General features: G+C 39.8%; 1 protein-coding gene across 1 annotated transcript in view; it reads left to right on the forward strand.

The window, feature by feature from the left end:
* The window catches only part of LOC126175036 (uncharacterized), a 215,493-nt gene that overhangs the window by 109,462 nt on the left and 90,277 nt on the right, over positions 1 to 15,754 (forward strand). Inside the window, exon 8 of the mRNA XM_049921538.1 lies at positions 6,235 to 6,422. Coding sequence (XP_049777495.1) covers positions 6,235 to 6,422 — 188 coding nt within the window. The remainder of the gene's footprint in view (positions 1 to 6,234; positions 6,423 to 15,754) is intronic.

Genomic DNA, 15,754 nt, shown 5'->3' on the forward strand with positions numbered 1-15,754 from the left:
TGGAGGGGTATGTATAATGTGACAGTCGTCAATCCTTAATTTTGAACAGTTCTTGAGTATTTAGCCAGGTGGAGTCATCTAAAAGATGCAATATTTTGGCAAGCTGACTTCTTGCCATCTGACGGATGACTGGATGATACACTATGTGATCAAAAGTATCCGGACATCCACAAAAAAATAAGTTTTTCAAATTAGGTGCATTGTGCTGCCACCTAAAACCAGGTACTCCCATATCAGCGACCTAAGTAGTCATTAGACATCGTGAGGGAGCAGAATGGGGTGCTCGACGGAACTCAAGGACTTTGAACGTGGTCAGGTGATTGGGTGTCACTTGTGACATACGTCTGTACGCGAGATTTCTTTACTCCTAACCATCCCTAGGTCCAGTGTTTCTGATGTGATAGTGAAGTGGAAATGTGAAGGGACACGTACAGCACAAAAGCGTACAGGCCGACCTTGTCTGTTGACTGACAGAGACTGCCGACAGTTGAAGAGGGTCGTAATGTGTAAGAGGCAGACATCTATCCAGACTGCCACACAGGAATTCCAAACTGCATGAGGATTCACTGCAAGTACTGTGAAAGTTAGGCGGGAGGTGAGAAAACTTAGATTTCATGGTCAAGTGGTTGCTCATAAGCCACACATCATGTCGGTAAATGCAAAACGACGCCTCACTTGGTGTAAGGAGCATAAATGTTGGATGATTGAACAGTGGAAAAACGTTGTGTGGAGTGACAAATCTTGGTACACATTGTGGCGATCCGCTGGCAGGGAGTGGGTATGCCAAATGCCTGGTAACCGTCATCTGCCAGTTCGTTTAGTGCCAACAGTAAAATTCGGAGGTAGTGGTGTTATGGTGTGGTCACTTTTTTGATGGAGGGGGCTTGAACCCCTTCTTGTTTTGTGTGGCACTATCACATCACGGGTCTACATTTACATTGATGTTTTAAGCACCTTCTTGCTTCCGACTGTTGAAGAGCAAATAGGGGATGGTGATTGCATCTTTCAACACAATCGTGCACCTGTTCATAATGCACGGCCTGTGGTGGAGTGGTTTAATGACAGTAACATCCCTGTAATGGACTGGCCTGCACAGAGTCCTGACCTGAATCATATAGAACACCTTTGGGATGGTTTGGAATGCTGACTTCGTGCCAGGACTCATTGACTGACATTGATACCTCTCCTCAGTGCAGCACTCCACGAAGAATGGGCTGCCATTCCCCAAGAAACCTTCCAGCACCTGATTGAACGTATGCCTGTGAGAGTGGAAGTAGTCATCAAGGCTAAGGTTGGCCAACCCCATATTGAATTCCAGCATTATCGATGGAGGGCACCGTGAACTTGTAAGTCATTTTCAGCCAGGTGTCCGGATACTTTTGACCACATAATGTATATGCTGGGTGCAGTCTTATATCCACACCCCCCCCCCTCCCCACCTCCTCCTCCTCCTCCTCCTCCTCCTCCTCCTCCTCCAGCCAGTGCCTCCAGGAACAAACCTGGTGCAGTGGTGGAGAAAGTGTGGCATCTGGCATTGATCCAAGGCCAGACCAGTTCTGGATGCGGATCTGTGCTGACATGGTGACTGTTTCTTCGTCCTCTTCAGTTGTCGTGATGGGAGCCAGTTTCCACGTAGACTACTGCTGTGCTCTGGTCAAGCCCAAGGCTGGGTCGCAGGCCTTGCTTAATTGAAAACCACTGTCCTTATTTATTAGTCTGTTATGCAGTCGGATCTCTACAGCTTCTTTGAGGATAGAATCGTAGAAGGTGTTGGATTGTTGCGACACAAAGTTGATGACTGGGAAGTGCCATCGAGCCAGAAAGCGCGCGCGCCCACACACACACACACACACACACACACACACACACACACACACACACACAATAATTTGAGGTAATCACATTTGAAGAGGGTATTTTTTGGGGTTGTTCTTGTCAAAATTTCTTCCCGAATAATCCGATCAGTCACATATGGCCATTCAGGTGCAGTCCCTGTAGGGATGGAGGATTTTCTTGTTTTGAAAGGAACCAGTAGCAGTTAAACCACCATGGGTCATACCAATACCTTTACACAATTTTTATTGTGTACACTAATGTTCCACATCAACTGTAAACCATGCTAACAAAATATAGTTTTTAGGCAGTTTAGAACATGACCTTTCTCATGAAAATAGTTTACAAGAGTTTGCAGTGTTTTTAGAAAAATCATCAACTTTGCAATCAGTTTGCAAAATATTGGAAAGCAGTAAGAGAATGAAATTTCATGTTCTAAGACCTTATATTGATAAATTATTACTTGCTTAGTTTGAGGTTTATCCTGCAGTTTCTACTGTTGGTATAAAAAAGGTAAACTTCACATTTTTTTGAGTGTCAATTTTTTGGCCAACTTTACTTCAAATGCCTATATACAAATCACCCAGGAAATCTTTTTTTATTTTACTTTATTTATTTTTGTAAAAGAGCAGACAAGAAGCTGTGCAAGATGACCTAGTTTTGTTTCTTTCTAGAAATTACTGCCAGAGATATTATTCACAAATTTGCTGAAAACTAATACATCCACTGTTGATAATTGCTCTATGGGGTCAAACAAATTGCTATATGGCAGATGTATTGAATTAATGATCATGAAACTTTAGCATGTTCATTGGGAACAAATGTGGTTGCTCATACAAAATTTCATCAAAATCCGTGATGGTCATGTGGTAACCTCTAGGTCACTTGCCATAGAATGACTCTGCTGTCTGGGAAATCTGAGCCATAACATCTTTGTGTTAACATCTTTGGATTAAGTTTTCATCCTAAGTTCTACAGGAAAATGTTAATGTATCCTGAAAAGGAATTGGCCGTAGCAGAAGAGCACTATGTAACTCGTTCTTGGCATCTGACACAGAAAAAGCCTGTTTCATGACGTGTGAACAAACAAGCCGTTATACAACAGTTGTGTGTGGAATTGCCCCATTAGATACTTGCAAATGGGATTTTTACTTTACTTTACTCTATCTTTATTGTTATTTATAGGATACGAAGTATGCACCTCATGACTTTGTGTTACCCCTCAAAAGGCTGAGGGGACCCCTTTTTAAATCTTCCCACCACAGAACAATCTGAGGTAGTCACTGGTAATCGAACCTGGGACCTGTACTAACCACCAGACTGCCGAGTGAGCACACTTCATTGATCATATGCATAGGTATATGCTGTTAACTTGCTGATCTCTTACGATAACATAGTGGAATAGGCAATCCAAGATTTTATTAAATTATAAAGTTAGCAGCTAATTAGAAACTCTCTACATTTATACATCTTTGAATCGGCTGTGAATCGTATGTGCATTAAAAAAACGTATTATCAACAGAGTATAAAAATGCTTTGTAGTCTTCACTTTTTATGAAAGAAAATGCTAAATGAAAGAGGGCAGTTGTAAATAAGTTTAACGTCAAAATTGTAAATAGTTATACAGGATGAAGCAGAAAGAATGGACGTTTTTAGAACAGATAGCATTCAACTCTGGTAGTAGGAGTGGGGAGAACTGATGCGGTCACGTGTTTGGTGGCTCCTGCCATTTTGTTTAGTCAAAGTCATGGAGCCATGGGCTATGCAGCATTGTGTGTTTGCTTACATTAGTTTTTTGCATAACAATGAGTCTACGTTGCAGTTCAGTGAGAGTTTCATTGCCATTTCAATCTTGCGAGACATGGTAGTGTTCTCGCTCATAACACCATTTCATGTTGGACTGAATCATTTCTTTTACATGACCTCAGCAGTTGAGTCCCATAGTGCTCAGAGCCATTTGAACCATTTCTTTTACAAGGAACAGTGATGAACAGGAAACCACCAGGAGTTCCTTGCTCAGTACGTACTGCAGAAAATGTTGAAAGAGTTCGGCAGTCCAAACTGATCGATCTGTTGAGACATTCTGCTGAACTGCGCCTCACTAATCATTCAATATGGTGTATTTTGCGTATTGATGTGAGATTTCATCCCTACAAAATGGCCATGGTGCAATAATCGAACCCTAGAGATTACGTGAGCATCTAAATTTTGCTCAAGAAATGGAGGCCATACTTCATCAAAATGATAACATTATTTTGTTTGTTAGTGATGAAGCTCATTTTCATTTGAACAGCATGATAAATCAGCAGAACTGTCATTATTGGGCCAGTGAAAATCCCAAACTAATGCATGAAAGACCATTACATAGTCCCAAGGTGACTGGTTTGCTTTAGCCGGTACAGATGTTATTGGTCCGTACTTTTTCCAAGACGATAGTGGGAACTCTGTAACTATAACCTTGGGACGTTACAGGCAGATGATCACTGAATTCTTTCTACCTGAACTAAGAAGAAAATGTATTTCTATCTGGTCAGTTTGGTTTCACCAGGACAGGGCCATAGCTCACAAAGCAAGAATGTCAGTGGGAGCAAGTTGGACTGTTTTTTTGTGGTCGCATCATTTCCTCGTTTGGTGACATTAGTTGGCCTCTTCATTCCTCAGGCCTGTGGGGTTGCCTCAAGTCGTGTATGTGAGCACAAATCATGTATAGTTGAAGAACTGAAGGAAGCAGTTCGTGTGATGAAAGTCTTTCTAATGACAGAGCAATGTTGGAGAGAGGGGAAGCCAACTCCCGAGAATGGCTTAAGTGCATCGCTGAAAATGGCTTTCACCTGGGAGGTGGTGTTTTCAAGCATTAATGTTGTAAAATGGTGACATCATTTGAGTATTATTCTGTAAGTAATTTTTTTTTTAAGCACAAGTAATTAACTTTTTTAAATGGAGTTATGCTGCATCCTCTACTGACTCTGTCCTGTCCTGGGACTTTGGTCCAGTAATTCAACAGCAGGTAGTGGCACATGTTCAGTGCTAGACTAACTGCATATATCATCTAAAATCTAAATAATAAAAGTAAGAATTAAGAAATAAAAGGAAGTAATAACTTCCACGGGTCCAAGTTTAGATTGCCAATATGGGTTGTTCAAATTCCAATTAAACTATTCAGATTGTGTAAAGCATTTATCTGTGAGTGGTACCCTTTTCTTTCAGGACATGGGCATTTTACAGCAAATAGAGTGCAGTGGCTGCGGCTGTTGCTGATGATGTATTGATTGAATTAAGGTACTGGTGTGGGAGGACAGTAGCAAAAACAAGGCATTGAACACCCCCCCCCCCCCCCTGCCGAAATCACAACATGTGCATACACATTTGTTATGCATATGTTTCATCCGGAGTAATGCAGTATCTTCCTATAGATTTACAAGTATAAGCAGTTTTCTCTGTGAAATAAGGCTGCATGATGACCAGTAGTGCTATTTACTTTGACATTCATTGTAATTTTATTTATATTTAGTACTTAGGCCTATTTGAAAACTGATCTATTGGGTGCATGGAGTTGTGCACAAATTTGGGTGGTATTCTTTCCCTCAGCATTTTTTTTTTTTTTTTTGTGTTCCATATTTGATTTTTCATTGTTGAAATATGAGCATATTTTTTTTAAAATGAAGACAAATCAGTATTGTTATCACCATTATCAGCTTACACAGAGGCAGGTAGCAATGGTGAAATGATCGTAGCAAGAGGCATAGTGTTGTATGATGCTGGCAAATATTGTCATTCTGCCAGTCCTGTCAGTTATGTACACCATTACACACGTAGTACACCCCGCCTTCCCCTGTGATGATTCAAATAACATGGTGATGGCAATTTTCCCATTGTGTTCATTGTCAGTGTCATAAAGAACACACAAACATTATTTCAGGTAAGGCGAACAATGTATTGACATTTGTGCAAGCAACCATTTGCTTTGGGACAGAGCAACTGATGAAACTGAAAAATATTCCTGAAGTCTTTGGACGTAATGTATTATGCATGAACTTTCATCACTGTAAGGCTTGAGAGTATAACTACACCACAATAATTTAACACAGATAAAAATTGGAAAAGCTTTTGAATACAGCAGAAAATTACAGGTGTAAATCAAAATCATACTTTAAGCTAATGTTTGTTTTTGACTGTTCTATCATCTGTTGCATTAGTTTTTCATAATGTTAAAATTTCTTTTGTGCCCTTGTAATTGGTGTAAAAAATAACAGGATGCATTCTTCATTGTATCCTAAAATTACAAAAAAAAAAAAAAAAAAAAAAATACATATTTCATTAAATGTTTGTGTTTTTACTAGATTGTAATTTGTTGTGTTCAGTTTTTTATTGCATTGATTTGTGTCATCTCTCTTGTTTTAGCACCACCTGCCAATAACATTTCAGTTAATGCTGAGGAAGAGCTGGATTTGTCACTGTGCCAGGGCCAGTGTTTGGCAGCTCATGTTACATATGTATGTTCACTTTCCAAGTTCTTTGTGCATCTGAACCCAGCACGTGCTGTAGAAATACAAGCTTGCATAGAAAATCACATGCAGCAATACAGTGAGGTATGTATTTGTACAGTAAACTTCACCACTCAAAACAATTTGAGATTTACTCAAGATTTCACTTTTCCACTACTGTTTATACAAATGCACATCCAGAAATACTAGCTCACTTTAAACCAAATAGCTGTCTTCCTTATTTGCTAGTTATACCTTCATCTTTGGCTCTTACAGGACATATTGCCACCACAATGTGTGTGTGTGTGTGTGTGTGTGTGTGTGTGTGTGTGTGTGTGTGTGTGTTGGGGGGGGGGGGGGAGGTTGCTCGCGGGGGCCCTACACGATGCTGCTCTACATAGTGTGACCGCAGTATGGGATACTAATCATCTTATCTTTATGTGTGTAATAAATTGCCCAGCTTTGACCTAGACACTGTAGCACTACAGTTGATGTTAACATGCCTATGTTGATTATGAGCTGGACTGCTGGCATGCACACTGTTGCATTGGCTTAAATTTTTTCCAGAAACCACAACTGCCTCAGTCAGTCATGGTGATGTGATTGTCTGTATTGGAATGCTGGGTGGCAAAATGTAATACTTTTTGTTAAAATCTCACTTCATGCCATCCTACAGTGACAGTCACACACACATTAGATGCCACCACAGTGACTGCAGTCTTGCATATTGCATTGTTGACCAAGACAGTGGGCTAATGTGGTGGTAAGGTGTACATTTGGATAAAACATGATGTCTCCTATGGATGGAAGGAAATCTAAACAATACTGGTACATCAGGGAAGTTTAAGATAGAGCTTCCTTCAGGCAACCTTGCATGCCATAGTTCAGACACACACTGTCCAAGCACATGTAGGAACATTTTTCAAAAAAATGAGAAGTACAACTGCTTCCAGGGCATGTGTATTCATTCGACCAGCTCAACGTCAAACAGACGCTTGTAATTTGGTTATAACTTTGTGCCAGGAATTAGTGTGGGTGCTGTGCAACTTCATATCCAAATCGTGTGTGGGGAGATTCTGCAAAAACATGTCCAGACTCTTTGATTCCATGTCTGCACATTTTGATCATCTGGTTGCAGCATGTAGCAGATTCATGCCATCCTAAACTGTCAGTGTTAGAGATTGTTCAGTGTTACAGCTTTAATCATTTGTATATTGTCATATAATTAAACTGTTGTTGTAATCTGTCTGTATCCTCCTTGATATTTCCAGAAACTTTAGTGTAGGATGATAAACTGTTTTGCAAATGGACTGGAAAATATTGGGAAGGGGACATTTTTTGTACTAATTAAATAGTTTAATAATGGACAGAATAAATAAGATTGCTCACCACCTAATGTGGTGTATGCTCTAAATAAATCCACAATACTTATTGATAGCAACATAACATACATACAGTGAGTTTATTGATGAGATTCACAGTATTAGTGAAGAACATTCACATTCAATTGTTGGCTGGCTCTGTTGCAGTGCATTCCAGGCTAAACTAACTCAGATGTGACCTACATTCTATGGAAGTAGAGTGATTGCCATACCGTCTAGTAATTAACAGGAAACTTAGCTTTATGATGATAGGGAATATTTTTACCCCGAATAGGAAAGAATTACTAATAGCACCAACTACTGCAGAGTGGATCACATCTCTCTACTTATTAGCTGCCAAAGAAACATTTTGGATGACATGGAGGAGCATGTGTCTGGCAATGCTTGTTCATGTTTTCATCCATTCGCTGTACACCATCCGTCCAAAAAGCACCAAGAATGATTTTATTCCTGGCACATAAGCGACATCATTGCAGTAACTACAGTGGCAGTTTTAATTCACAACAAATCGCTAACATAGGCATTGAGCACCTAAATGAGAGATGGGAATTCAACCAGTCAGTAGTGACCAGGCAGCGTTGAGTAGTTGCTGTGCGACTATAATGTGACAACATTTTTGCCACAAGTTGCAGTTGAGCAACATCTCTAAATCAAGTGTTCAAGATATTCTCCATAACATTTTTAAGAAGAGAAAATTGTGTGAAAAGTTCCTTCTGCACATCTTGGCTCCCGAATGAAGATGGCAACATGGAATGCTTTCCACAACTTGACTGAAATGCAAAATGTGGACAGTTCTTTCCTGGAAAAAATTGTCACTGGTGATGAAACTTGATGTAATGGATACAACCCTAACACAAAATAACAGAATGCATAAATTCACATGAAGTGTCAACACTTCAATGACATAACCGACATTCAAGCCAGTTTGAAGTGTGAGTCAAACATCATCCCGAAAAAGAACTTTACCTACTGTTTCACATGATTGTGTGAATGTTCTGCGTTTTGTATTCAACAGGGAAGGTGGGGTGAGGATACTGTGAGCACACCTGAAGCTTTAAAACCTCCATCGTAACTTTTCTCTCTTTTTTAGTTATCTAGTCTTGAAACTTTTTGCAGTGATGAGGTACAACATTGCAAGTTTTATTATGCGAAGTTTTCTGGCTGGCCCACTTTTGACATAAACATATTAGCTGTCGTGCTCAACATTAAATTACAACGCATTGGTGTGCGTGTAAAAATAATGTTTTTTTGGCCAAAGTATGTGGTTTCTGCAGTATGATATTGTAATTGGGGCACATACTATGGTATCAGACATGCAGTGGGCTCTTCACAAAGGTGCTAGGTGTAACCTCTTTGCCCTTAATTTTTAGATGACATCTCTGATATTAATTTATTTATCTTTGGACACTGTAAAACCAGGGTTGGCACAAGTTTTAAAAATAATGGAATTTCACACGTGTCGGGGGGCCTGAAAACCCTCATTTTTGGCTTAACTGGTGAAATTGTTTGTTTGCGGAGACACATTGTCACTAGCTGGGTGCAGCCAGGTAGCTCATGGGTGTCTTGCTCCTCCTCCCTACTCCATCCTTTGTAGCACTTCACAGCATTTACACAATTTATCCACTGCATGGATTGATGACCGTGGTGTCAGTTCATCACTGCATTGTCGGTGACTCTTGACTATGGGTATGAATAGCTGGCTACACGGGAGTGGATTTCTGCAACAGACCGGGACGGCAGTTATCTCTAATGATTTGGAGCCACCGATTTGAGACCTGTCATTTACCACTAATGTACAGGCTGTGCATGTCTGATGTAGTCTCACTGATCTGCCCACATGATTGAACAGTTTGTGTGTGGCATAAATTGACAGATTTTTCATGAATAGTCCGTGAACCCAGCACTGCAGTGCATGTGCAACTGGCCATAGTCCACGGATGATGAATTTTTAGGACTTGCAACTGTGTATCACCACAGGTGTGTTGTTTTATAGGCATTTTCTTTATTGTTGTACATTTTCACACTTTCAAAGTTGTTCATGTATTTGAGAGAGAGTATAGATGATGATAGGAAGAAAATTGTGGCAACAGCTGGCAGTTTGTAAGCTGTGTATTCATATATTTCTTGAAACAAAAATTGCACAATATCTGTATAATGGACAAAACACAGTAGGTTGTTGTTGTTGTTGTTGTTGTTGTGGTCTTCAGTCCTGAGACTGGTTTGATGCAGCTCTCCATGCTACTCTATCCTGTGCAAGCTTCTTCATCTCCCAGTACCTACTGCAACCTACATCCTCCTGAATCTGCTTAGTGTATTCATCTCTTGGTCTCCCCCTACGATTTTTACCCTCCACGCTGCCCTCCAATACTAAATTGGTGATCCCTTGATGCCTCAGAACATGTCCTACCAACCGATCCCTTCTTCTGGTCAAGTTGTGCCACAAACTTCTCTTCTCCCCAATTCTATTCAATACTTCATCATTAGTTATGTGAGCTACCCATCTAATCTGCAGCATTCTTCTGTAGCACCACATTTCAAAAGCTTCTATTCTCATCTTGTCTATACTATTTATCACCCACATTTCACTTCCATACATGGCTACACTCCATACAAATACTTTCAGAAATGACTTCCTGACACTTAAATCTATATTCGATGTTAACAAATTTCTCTTCTTCAGAAACGCTTTCCTTGCCATTGCCAGTCTGCATTTTATATCTTCTCTACTTTGACCATCATCAGTTATTTTGCTCCCCAAATAGCAAAACTTCTTTACTACGTTAAGTGTCGCATTTCCTAATCTAATTCCCTCAGCATCACCCGACTTAATTCGATCACATTCCATTATCCTCATTTTGCTTTTGTTGATGTTCATCTTATATCCTCCTTTCAAGACACTGTCCATTCCGTTCAACTGCTCTTCCAAGTCCTTTGCTCTCTCTGACAGAATTACAACGTCATTGGTGAACCATAAAGGTTTTATTTCTTCTCCATGGATTTTAATACCTACTCCAAATTTTTCTTTTGTTTCATTTACTACTTGCTCAATATACAGATTGAATAACATCGGGGAGAGGCTACAACCCTGTCTCACTCCCTTCCCAACCACTGCTTCCCTTTCATGTCCCTCGACTCTTGTAACTACCATCTGGTTTCTGTACAAATTGTAAATAGCCTTTCGCTCCCTGTATCTTACCCCTGCCACCTTCAGAATTTGAAAGAGAGCATTCCAGTCAACATTGTCAAAAGCTTTCTCTAAGTCTACAAATGCTAGAAACATAGGTTTGCCGTTTCTTAATCTAGCTTCTAAGATAAGTCGTAGGGTCAGTATTGCCTCACGTGTTCCCATATTTCTACGGAATCCAAACTGATCTTCCCTGAGGTCAGCTTCTACTAGTTTTTCCATTCGCCTGTAAAGAATTCATGTTACTATTTTGCAGCTGTGGCAGTGGGTTATATCCTACAATAATGAACATAGCACAAGCAGCATTTCATTGGTGCTCGCTATTTTATTTTGGTTTGTACAACTCATCCTTCCCTTTCACACTTCTTTCAATAGACCTACTTTTTTCTGATCTTATTTCTGAAGTTATTGAAGGCAATTTAAATCCATCTTTGCAACTATGAGAAAATGCATATATTTTTCACCAAATGCTTTTTGTTTTATTGAAATGAAATATCATCAGTGGTCTGTAATGAAACATATTTACGATTTGGCTTGCATATTTTATAGTTATTCCCTCGTTTGGTGTGGGTGTTTCTTGTAACATGATTGCAAAGACAGATTTAAAATACATTTAGTTATTATAAAGCAATATGGCCGCACACATGCAGAATTTTTTCAGAATCTTCATTTCAAATTTTGTAGCTTGGTTTTTATAATGCTGTGGTCCACTGTTGGAATACCACCTAGAAATGTTTCAGCCATTTCTTTGTATTCTCAATTTTTTAGATTTTTCTTTGTGTAATGTTTATGCGTCAGTTTCCACAAATAAGGTATCTCATGTTACAATTGTACTAGTTTTTCAATGTTGTCATTGGTCCAGCCCCGTCATTTTACTTTCAGCAATGAAAACTTGCGGTCAGCTGAAAACCACTCATTTAACAGTGGCAAATTTCAAGTAGCACCTACATTTCTCTTGTTGCCACGTTAAAAGCTGCTGCTTTTGGCAAAAGAAAGTGGGAGTTTACACAGTGTCACCTGGCTAACAGTCCTTATGTTTCTTGTCCAATACTTGTTAATAAATACAGAAATCCTTTAACTGAAAATAGATTTTATTGACGCAACTTACCTCTCAGATCATAAACCCTATTAAGGAGACAATATTTGTTGTTCATTCAAAATTAGAGTTAATAACGTATTCAGAAATACAGAAGTCATTACATTTTTTGTCAACTTCCGTGTTTACTACCCTTCAGATCTCAAAATTTGTCAGGGGGAAAACTTGTGACAACCTTGGAAACAGGCCTGACTATATCGCACTCATTCACTTTGATGATATGGACAAATTTTAAAGTTGAAGTCATAGGTGATTCACCAATCCTATTCTGACTAAATATTCTCTTCAATGTGCTAAATCCAATTTTGCGTATTTCTGATTTGCTGCTCATCTGCACTCCAACGAGTATGCCCCACTGCAGCTCCTATGTGCTCACTACTAACTCTCATTGCTGATGTGACACATCAATGCCCTGTTTGCTAGACAAAAAGGCAGGGGACTGCAGGAAGTTCTAGAAGCTAAGGCTCGTCAGCTAGTGCCTGCAGTTAGCATAATCGATATTCTTGCCAGTCAACTACCTATTTCTACATCGGTGTTAGTTTGGGTAAGTGTACTGCATCTTGTGAACTTTTGAAAAGTGCACTACAGCTGAGCTACTCATTCGAGCAGACTGTGAGGAAGTAGTAACGATAATCAAAAGGAGTCCACAATCTAACCATTACACTTCACAGTGCAAAAGCTCTCTCTCACTGCCTTTCCTTACTGCAAATTTTATTTAACCTAATTATCAGTAAATTATATCACCCTTACTTTACATGCAGTTCTTGACAATAGTTGTGAGATAATACCTGAAGTTGAAGAATTCAGGCAATACGCCGGCCGCTGTGGCCGAGCGGTTCTAGGCGCTTCAGTCCGGAACCGCACTGCTGCTACAGTCACAGGTTCAAATCCTGCTTTGGGCATGGATGTGTGTGATGTCCTTAGGTTAGGTTTAAGTAGTTCTAAGTCTAGTGGACTGATGACCTCAGATGTTAAGTCCCATAGTGCTTAGAGCCATTTGAACCATTTTGAAGGCAATATGAAAGGTTCCTGGTCTATCAAGAAACTGCAGCCATAGGCGAAAACATCGAGAAAGTGTGAAAACGTCTTTTGTAATTCATGGTCTTTGGTACTGGATTTTTTATTATAATATGTGACTACGTTTGTATGCCTTTACAAAATAAAAATGTGTGTGGTGTATTTGTATGTGCACTAATATCCATCCAGAGCACAACGGAGTTTGTATGAGTCACTCACCTTTCGATAATACATAGGTTGCAACCACACGGTGTCCAAGCTGCAATATAATGTACCTGAAAATATTAACTAAGTAAGTACCAAGACAAGTTCTGAATAATATATCACAAACTCAAAAATACACTCATGTATATTTGAAAATCCTTTAATGAAATAATCAGTTGCACTGTACGTTTGACAACAGTTAATCATGTGTGTGTAGCTAGGTCTAAATATTTGTTGTTCACTATTGTATGAGTAAGTTCAGAATATTTTGTGATCTACTACTAAAATAATAAATTTTGCATGTACTGGTGTCGTACTGTCAGTAAAGACATTTATATACACAAGAATCACAGTTCAGTACAGTAATGCACTGAAGTTTTGCAGTGGTGCAGTCCAACTGGATATCATATTTTTGTTCCTACTTGCTCCCCTTTGACGTCAATACTAACATAACATAACCTCTGTTTTTTCCTTATGTCTTAATGTAAGAATTCTTTCGTGGTCAAAGAACCCAGTCGCTGCCTCCCATGTTGCAGCCCAAGTTTTTCCTCTCCTCCACTGTTTTATCATGTTTGTCATTATTGAAAAGATTCAAATGTTTGATAGTTTCTCTCTCTCCATTTGCATCCGTCATCTTACTGTTATGAAAAATGTTGTTTCTTGAATGATTGTATTTGAGGCATCCTGGGCAATGATATGGTGTGGACCTTCATGTTTATAATGGGATTTCACGTCTGTCACGCTTCCTAGGATGATTGTTTATGCATTTTTATCAACAATAAATCACCAACATGCTAACATACTGGTTTTACTGTTTGTCATGCTTTTTCTTGTGCTACAAACTGTGAAGCCTAAGGTATTGTGGCAGAGATATTTCAGCTGTGTATCGGAACTGCAGACATGTACCTGGAAATAAACTAAAAATTATTACCTAACTTTATTTTGTCAGGTGATAATTAAAAACTTTATCAATACTTCTCATAAACCAATAACTAGTGAATACCGTGTTTGTATTTCAGACCAATTTTATGAAAATAATACTTGAGAACAGGCCTTGATTGTGAAAGATAAATACCACTTTCCACCAGAACACTGCACAAGTCCACAAAGATGTTTTCATTATGAGAACATTGAGGAATTGGAAATACATATTAATGGGAACATTGATGAATTGGAAATACAAATTATAACACCACCACTGACCCTGTTCACCAGATTTGGCACCATGTGACTGCCATTACATTTAGAGTAATCTGTGCCTGAAAAACATTTAGAGATTCCAATGAAGGCAGTCCCTCAGTCAGGTTTCTTCTTAATGAATTGGTCTTCTTGATTTAATAATACTTAGTATTTACTCTCCAAACAATATTGTACATCACTTTGTACCAAGGATGCGTTATCGTGTCTTGACTGATGTTTTATTGCTTATACCCATATATACGAGGTGCATTCAAGTTCTAAGGCCTCCTATTTTTTTTCTAATTAACTACTCACCCGAAATCGATGAAACTGGCGTTACTTCTTGACGTAATCGCCCTGCAGACGTACACATTTTTCTCAACGATGAAGCCATTATTCCATGGCAGCGGCAAAGGCTTCTTTAGGAGTCTGTTCTGACCACTGGAAAATCGCTGAGGCAATAGCAGCACGGCTGGTGAATGTGCGGCCACGGAGAGTGTCTTTCATTGTTGGAAAAAGCCAAAAGTCACTAGGACCCAGGTCAGGTGAGTAGGGAGCATGAGGAATCACTTCAAAGTTGTTATCATGAAGAAACTGTTGTGTAACGTTAGCTCGATGTGCGGGTGCTTTGTCTTGGTGAAACAGCACACGCGCAGCCCTTCCCGGACGTTTTTGTTGCAGTGCAGGAAGGAATTTGTTCTTCAAAACATTTTCGTAGGATGCACCTGTTACTGTAGTGTCCTTTGGAACGCAATGGGTAAGGATTATGCCCTCCCTGTCCCAGAACATGGGCACCATCATTTTTTCAGCACTGGCGGTTACCCGAAATTTTTTTGGTGGCGGTGAATCTGTGTGCTTCCATTGAGCTGACTGGCGCTTTGTTTCCGGATTGAAAAATGGCATCCACGTCTCATCCATTGTCACAACCGACGAAAAGAAAGTCCCATTCACGCTGTTGTTGCGCGTCAACATTGCTTGGCAACATGTCACACGGGCAGCCATGTGGTCGTCCGTCAGCATTCGTGGCACCCACCTGGATGACACTTTTCGCATTTTCAGGTCGTCATGCAGGATTGTGTAGATAGAACCCACAGAAATGCCAACTCTGGAGGCGATCTGCTCAACAGTCATTCAGCGATCCCCAAAACAGTTCTCTCCACTTTCTCGATCATGTCGTCAGACCGGCTTGTGCGAGCCCGAGGTTGTTTCGGTTTGTTGTCACACGATGTTCTGCCTTCATTAAACTGTCGCACCCACGAACGCACTTTCGACACATCCATAACTCCATCACCACATGTCTCCTTCAACTGTCGATGAATTTCAATTGGTTTCACATGACGCAAATTCAGAAAACGAATGATTGCACGCTGTTAAA

Source organism: Schistocerca cancellata, chromosome 3 (assembly GCF_023864275.1).
Source record: "Schistocerca cancellata isolate TAMUIC-IGC-003103 chromosome 3, iqSchCanc2.1, whole genome shotgun sequence".
Taxonomy (NCBI): Eukaryota; Metazoa; Arthropoda; class Insecta; order Orthoptera; family Acrididae; genus Schistocerca; species Schistocerca cancellata.